The sequence below is a fragment of the Mangifera indica genome, chromosome 13 (assembly GCF_011075055.1).
Source record: "Mangifera indica cultivar Alphonso chromosome 13, CATAS_Mindica_2.1, whole genome shotgun sequence".
Lineage (NCBI taxonomy): Eukaryota > Viridiplantae > Streptophyta > Magnoliopsida > Sapindales > Anacardiaceae > Mangifera > Mangifera indica.
In genome coordinates, this window is record NC_058149.1 from 6,747,313 (window position 1) to 6,755,107 (window position 7,795).

Below are 7,795 nucleotides of genomic sequence, written 5' to 3' on the forward strand. Positions count from 1 at the left end.
TAGTTTCATGATTAATATTTAGAACATTGAGCTTTAAATTAAAATATTCAAATATTTAGTTTTGATTACACTTAGGATCTTTGGATCCATATTTTTTATGATTTTTGCAAATTTCACGATGCAAATGAAATACAATCATAATTTACATTTATACATGAGAAATATTTATAAAAATTAACACGATAATAATAATAATAATAATAATAATAATAATAATAATAATAATAATAATAATAATAATAATAATAATAATAATAATAATATAAATATAAATATGCACCACAATTAGCTTTAATAAACCATCGACAACGACTTTTATTTGCTTTTATAAACAGAAAAATAAAAATAAAATAAAATAATAAAAATAATTGAAACATCTTTAGTTTGTGTTTTATAAGTAGGATAATATCTTGATTGAAATACCATATTTACATCACTGAAACGAAACAACATAATTGAAATATTAACAAAATTAAAAGATATTTAAACTAATGGTATTAATAATGTGTTATAAATAAATTATAAACTTTGCGACAATAGGATAAGGAGAACTAAGATTAATATAATAGCAAAATAAATCAAAACAGCAACAAGATGAAATTGAAAACTGTATGTCCGAATGCCAGGTGGGGTGGAGCCTTTATAAATGGAAAATCTCACCGCCCATAATTAATGGCGGCCCAAAAAGCAGTATCTTAGCATCGGTGGGGAAATATAATTAGATAATGAAATCTACAGTATCTTAGCATCTTGACAAGAAATTTAAAGTGCAGCCTCACCTCGCAAAACCTACAGTAAAAATGCCAATAGCTTGATAATCCTGCAAGCACATAAAATTACGCAAAAATATATAACTGGAGAAAAATCACCCATAGCTAATGTGATCAAAATGACAGTTCATGCAAACAAGCTCCATAACAATGAAGATGGTCAAAAAGCAGAATTCCCATACAGAAATATGCCTCTTCAATCTTCGTCAGAATAATTGAACTTAATGGAGTGTGATTGGAGATCAATCTGCCCTCCTCTATAGCTGCCACGCTTCTTCTTGGTCTTTTCATGGCGAAAATCCCTGCAACATTGGGTAAACAATTACAAATGGAAGTGTCAAACTTAACAGAGTTTACAGCATTTCTAGAGATATGCTATTGGGAAACCCTTCCCTATTCTAGGATATAATCCCTTTCTCCAACCCTGACCATGAAACAATAAGGGAGGAAGAGAACTATAAACCAAAATTAATTTTAAAAGGTAGGAACTTACCCTGATAGCAACCTCTTCACACAACCACAGAAAGTGCCATGATAAACACTAACGTTTTAACAAAGGTAAGTTCTAACTTACTAAGATGGATTCACAAAATTTAGATTAATTCTACTAACACGCCTGAAAAAATACAGGTACAGCATACAGGAATTAGATTATTACAACATTTGGAACCAAAGTAGCAGCTTCTAGTATAATCTAGACTGGAGAATTCTGGCTAACAAAACGGGTTCCTCTCTAAATCAGAAGTAGAAAGTACAAATAGAACATCATTTTAATATGTGCAAGTTTTCAAGTAATTGATCTTGTTTAATTAAGAATGAACATAAAAAGCATCCTTGTTATGAACTACATGCAAAAATTCTTAATGTAATATACACTATGTAGTGGACTCATAATTTTAAAAGAGCAGATTTACTACTGTATTATCTCTAACATCATTAACGAGAATACACATAATAATACAGTCGCCACTGCATAAACCAAAAAAAAAAAATAATTGAATTTTAGGATCACACAAAAATCTGCACTACAGGATTTCTGTTTCCTAGGAGCAACCCTATCAACCAATCTATTTATGGTGAACTTTCATTCTATTTTTAAAGAATTCTAAGAATATAAAAAATATCCAAATAGCGGAAAGACAATTCCCCCTTAAATCATGTTTAAGGAAATAAATGAATCAAATAAATATGTTCAAGTGATAAACTCATTACTACAAATTGTACCTTCCTCTAACTTGGCCTAGAACTTCTTGTGCTTTAGCACCATAGCCACTATCTGCACCATCCTGTAAAGATACTTACGGTGTAAATTCCACATTCATTCGAGAAAAAAAATTGAAAAGTGGAAAAAATAAGAAATGCACACATAAATAAACTTATCAAACCTTTGCCCAATATGAATTATCTTTAAGCCTCTTATCAGAAAATACCACCTCCTCAACTTTTACTCTCTTAAATGCTTTAACTGTCTTTGGCTGCAATGATAGAAATAAGCAATATTGATTCCCAACGATACTGCAGAAAATTCTTATGACCCAAAATAAAACGAATGTCATTGTCACAAGATTAACCAACATGCTGTTCAAGAAAACCATTTAACCAAAAATCCAAGACTGTTGATAGGGACAATTAGTTCAATATTCTGACTAAATTTAAGAATTAGAAAAATTGGAAAAGATGTTCTTGCAATAGTAGAAATTAATAAATTTAATGTACGGACAAAAACATATTATATTCCAAGTCAAACCTGATTTAGGTGTTCAGTGACATACGCCCTCAAATTCAGTACATTACAAAAAAAAATTAGATAAAAAATACAGAACTACAATTTCAAAATATAAAAAAGTAGGTAAAAAAAATACAGAACCACAATTTCAAAATATGGATTGCAATGCACTAAAGTTGGAAGATTCAGATCATAATGCACCTGCATTGAACTGATCTATTTGGAGAATATTTTCTGAGTTTGGATTAATTCTATAATAAGGTAAAATTTTAATTCAACCAAATCTATGCTAATGCATCTTCTTGTAGTCCCTGGATGATTAAAATAGAACAACTCATTTATTCCACTATTCACCAGTAGAAGTATATAAAAAAACATTTAATTATCTGTTGTCTTTGGCTTTCATTAACTGACTGTTATATTTTTTTTAATCATTACTAAATATTTCATATAATTTCATGAATATATAAGCACCAAGTTCAATTAGAAACACAGGTACAACCATCAGGCATGTTTAATAAATACCTAACACTGCTTTCTAATATTCTTAGAAAATATAGTCTATAAAATTAAAGTTAACAATAGGTTGGATAATTTAGCGGGTATTATGTCTAACACAAAGGGAAGCACTTTATAAGACATCACAAATTGTGCACACAATTTCCGGAAAAATATAGGGCTTTTATAATTTCCAGAAGTTTGGAGTACACATATGAGAAAATCTTTTAGCATGCCAACTTAACAGGGTTTGTACGTATTGAGTTTGAATCATACCTCGGTTGAACCATTCACTTCCTTAGCAGATTTACGCAGGGAAGATTTACTTTCTTTCTCAAAATTTGCATTGACCTCACCAACATGGTCTTTACCATGTTTACTAGCATCTTCATTATTTCCCAGAGATGATTTCACCTCTGCAACTTTAGAACTTTCTTTCTGTTCTTCCGAACTCTTTGTCTTCTTATGATTGGATTCTTCAACTTCTTTTTTGTCAACAGGCAGAGAATCGTTTTCTTCACTATCCAATCTTTTTCTTTTCTTGGAACTTTTACTCTTTTCCTTAACAGTTGCATCTTCTTCAAATGTCTTATTATCATTCCCTTTGGACTCAGTTTCACTTGATTCCAACTTGCTTTTCTTCTTTTTTTCCTTATGTTTCTTTTTAGAATGATTCAACTCCAAATCACACACAACATCATCAGTAGACTTCTCTAATAAACCAACGCTGACTTGCTCCACCTCTCCACTAGCATCAGAAATCTTTTTAGTTTTTCTTTTCTCTTTAGATTTTTTATTCAATTCAGGAGCTGCATCATCCAGTATCACCTGCTTAATCTCCTTAGAATCAGCTAATTTACCAGATTCTTCTGATTGAATAACTATAGCATCACCATCCCCATCCCTTCTTTTTCTTTTTTCCTTATTAACTCCTACAGCAGCAACCACGTTAGCCTCTTTGATGCAATTAGAATTTCCATTCATCAACAAATCTGCAATTTTATAGACTCTAAATTATTGTTATCAACACATTTAAATCATATATATGGAAATGGGGGGAGAGTGGTAGGGGCGGCTGACTTATCAACATGACCATCAGCTTCATATAGCAAGTTTAAAGGTTTATGACCTACCTGGTACATTCTTTCGGCTGAAATTTGGGTTTCCATAATCACTGCAAATTCCAGAAGCTCAAGCAAAGTGAGAATGGAACTGAAATTTGGTTTAATGATTACAACAGAAAAAGCCAAAAAAAGTTTGGCAAGCACTCTAAAAACACTAACCACAAAAGGAATTTACATTGTCATCTAGAAATAACTGCCAATCATAAATTTGACAGACAACAATCAATAATAGCAGTCAAAGTTATACTAATAATCTAAGAGGGATATATACATTTTCATCCTTAAGGTTTGGTGAAAGTGACACATGGTCCCATGTAATCTGGGTTACTAACACTTTCATCCAGTCAATAAATAGCCATCAACATTCATAGTGGACCAACGCATTTAAGTTAAAAGTCTATCATGCCCTATTGCACATCTTTTGATTTCGTATTGGACAGCCTAAATATGCTGGATCAGGCGGCCTAGCTGAGCAAAAATCTGATTTGATGATTCAAAGAGATCCTATTCAGCCCAGACAACACCAAACAGCTCAGAGAGATAAGAGAAATACAGGGAAGGAGATAACCAATGGCCCACCTCTTATTCAATTATGATAAAAGTAATGACTAATGGTTATTATTAATTTTATTATAGAACCAATGTTGAATCTATAGCCCCACCGATTTATTACCTATTTGCAACCACCAATCACTTGGTTTCATCACCAACTGTATCGCCTTCTTCTTGGAGAAAACAAAACTCAAAACACTAGTCCCAACCAAATCCTCCAGCAATCTATATCACCAAGTAACCAAAGGCACGGAGAAAATAAAAAGTCTCAACAAAAGAAAAATTTGCATAAAGTATCACTCTCATCTCCTTTTATGTTCTTCCTCATCTCTATTTTTTGTTACGTATCTTGAGACTATTGTTGAAATATTGTGCTACTAGTTATCATGAGGGCTATCTTCAACTTGTCTTGTGGTTGCTGTGACTAGCGTTGGGTGGGCAAGTTGGCAAATGGATAAGGGTGGGGATTGGATTGACAATAGTGGCATGGGTACTGGAGGCAATGGCTAGTGTGTTTCTGTCAGAAAGAGATAAGAGTATTTGGATGGTCAGAAAGAGATGAATGAGAGGAGAGTGAAATGAGTGAGATGGAGTGGTGAGAGAGAAGACATGAACGAAAATCTTTATCACATTATGGTTTGGAAACATCTGATTTACCCTTAGATCTTTATAAAGGTTGGCCATGATTACTAACAGTAGTTTACTGATGGAAAGAAAGTGTAGTAAACCAAATTAGAGAAGTTGAGTATTACTAACCCCAAACCTTAAGGATGAAAGGTTAAATATCCCAATCTAAGAACATGCATCAACAAAGTGTAATTTGATTGTGAAAATAGGTAAATAGTAATCCCGTTTTAATTATTGATATAGGATAACAGACTTTATCTGGACGACAGATAACATTACACATACAGTTCTACCAAGCCTTCAACTGTAAACATATCAATAAATAATCTTGCTTTGATTTCCACATGGTTGATTTGAGCATCAAAATTGCCTAACAAAACCTCCAAAATATGAAAAAAAAAAAAAGTTCAAACGTATATTGCATTAAATCATCTTTAGCCTACTGAAACCAGATGATGCCCTCTTAGATGCCCAGAGTACCTTAAATCAAAGATGGAGTTTCCTAGACATTTCAACAAAAAGGTACCCCCCATATATAGCACAGAGCTCATAAAAGATGAGTTTAATAGAGTAAGTCTTTGATATACAATGAATGAAAAAGGAAAGAAATAATTTATCATCTTACACTAACTCTAAATACTTGCAGTACATATCCTCCAAATCCAAAGAGCAACCACTGAAACCATCTTTCTGCAGCATGAGCAGAAGAAAGAACATTGGCGTGAGTGAATAAGGTCAAATAATAGATATGCCACATGAAATTGTTGTAAAATTCACTAAACAATTCAGAGGTCACAATTCGAGAAGATGAAAATTCAATTCAATGAACTTGGTTAGCTGATACATTGCCACTAGCATTTTTTTTTTTTATCATATACTTATAGTATTTATAAAAATAACAATACATTGCTTTATTTTGCGGACTAACAATCATTCACAAGCAAAACAAAACAGATAAATCAAATTCTACAATATATTAACGTATAAAAAAGTTATAGTTCCACTGTTACTGCCAACTGCAATAACCATAAAGAGCCATTATAAACGTAAACCCACCTCTATTTGTGCTTCAGATAAAAACTTCTTAAGAGTTTTGGCGAAGCCATTAGAGTTCAAGTAGCCAGCTATGGAACGAAGGAGAAGATCCTTTTGTTCCGATTTCAAAGCTGGGGCCGAGGGCTTGTCAATGGCGTGCTTCATGTTTTGGTTTGCAAGTAATAGTTGGCGAGGCTTGAATGATACGAGGCTAGGGTTTATTGGGACTGAAATTAGGGTTTTTTTTTTAAGCATATAAATATTTAAAACGCAACAGCTTTTTCAGCTCAGCTTCAGAGACAGTTCCGAAGGACCAAAAATCTGTCTCAGGAAGAAGGAATTAGGGCTTTGGAAGACTTAGGCTTGTGTTATTAAGTGTTTTATTTTTTTCAGGACAATTGGTGTTTTTACTTAAATACCCTTACCTCAGCGAAACTAACGGCCCAAACATTTTTAAAGTAGGTAATAACGTTCTTACCCATTATGTTTGAAAAAACCATATTGCCACCCATCCGTTAAATTTGATAAAATAATAAGTTAATTTTTTTATGAAATTATTGAAAAAACCAAGAGCTCTTTACCTAAATAACACTTTGCCCTCAAAATTCTATTAAATTATTTGTATATCCATAATTTATATTAATTTCAATAAAAAATAATAAAAGATTTTACTAATAAAAGTATAGATAAAAGGTATCAATTATATATAACCGTATATTTTGGTCATAAATTATAATTTTTTAAAATGTTAACAATGCTAAGAAATTTTTAAAAAGTTTAGAGGTGCTTTTAAAATTTTTAAATTTACAATATATCCTTTAGTCGTATAACAAATAATAGTTATATTTTAAAATAAATTAAGAGTGTAAATATCATATTACAAATTATTAGATTATAAAAATATTTAAAATATTTGAAGGTTGAATATGATAATTTCTAAAACAAGATAAGAAAAATAATTATATATTACTAGAAGTTTTTTCAAAAAATAATATTGACACCCTTACAATACTATTCATAGTTATTGTACTATTTTAAATTGTGGGAAAACGTTACATCTAATTGCACTTTTATTATAAAAACAAATGGTTAACTTTGATAGATATGTGCGAAAATAAGTTTTCCAAATTTAAAGAGTAAAAAATTTGTCATTTTATTAAATCTTGGGTAGAAAATAGTCATTTGGCCTTTAAAATATCCAAGAACTTTTTACTTTAGTGAGTAAATGCGAGAAGGAAAAAAAAAAACAGTACGTGAATTATACAGGTATACTATCGTAAATAATAAAAAATACGTTTATAAAAAAAAATCTTAAAATTTGTAAAAAAAAAAAAAAGAAATGTATATATACAGACTTAATACAACGCATCGTCAAAATATATTTCTAAAAATACAATAATATAATAATAATTTTAATATTTTTCACAAATCTCTTATTAAAAATCAATATATCAATTCAAATA

At 30.9% G+C, this 7,795-nt stretch overlaps 1 protein-coding gene across 2 annotated transcripts; it reads right to left on the reverse strand.

Moving 5' to 3' along the window:
- Positions 1-612: 612 nt before the first annotated feature.
- On the reverse strand, positions 613-6,698 carry LOC123195067 (nucleolar and coiled-body phosphoprotein 1). 2 transcript variants are annotated; one of them, XM_044608643.1, is made up of 8 exons: positions 6,354-6,698; positions 5,923-5,987; positions 4,128-4,168; positions 3,271-3,986; positions 2,156-2,245; positions 1,995-2,056; positions 953-1,072; positions 613-789 (listed from the first exon to the last, which is right to left on the reverse strand). In XM_044608643.1, exons 1-7 carry the CDS (start codon positions 6,585-6,587, stop codon positions 967-969), a joined length of 1,314 nt encoding a protein of 437 aa, XP_044464578.1. In that variant the 5' UTR covers positions 6,588-6,698; the 3' UTR covers positions 613-789; positions 953-966. The 2 variants fall into 2 exon arrangements, with proteins under 2 accessions (XP_044464578.1, XP_044464579.1); XM_044608644.1 differs by having other exon boundaries at positions 613-820.
- Between the last annotated feature and the right edge of the window lie 1,097 nt (positions 6,699-7,795).

Excerpts from the sequence above, each read along its gene's own strand:
- LOC123195067 (XM_044608643.1), bottom strand. The coding sequence starts at position 6,587 with ATGCTTAAAAAAAAAACCCTAATTTCAGTCCCAATAAACCCTAGCCTC. Across the intron at positions 4,169-5,922 it reads TGCAAGTATTTAGAGTTAGT|TGATTATGGAAACCCAAATT; the intron begins GTAAGATGATAA and ends TGGAATTTGCAG. Across the intron at positions 2,057-2,155 it reads ATAATTCATATTGGGCAAAG|GATGGTGCAGATAGTGGCTA; the intron begins GTTTGATAAGTT and ends GTATCTTTACAG.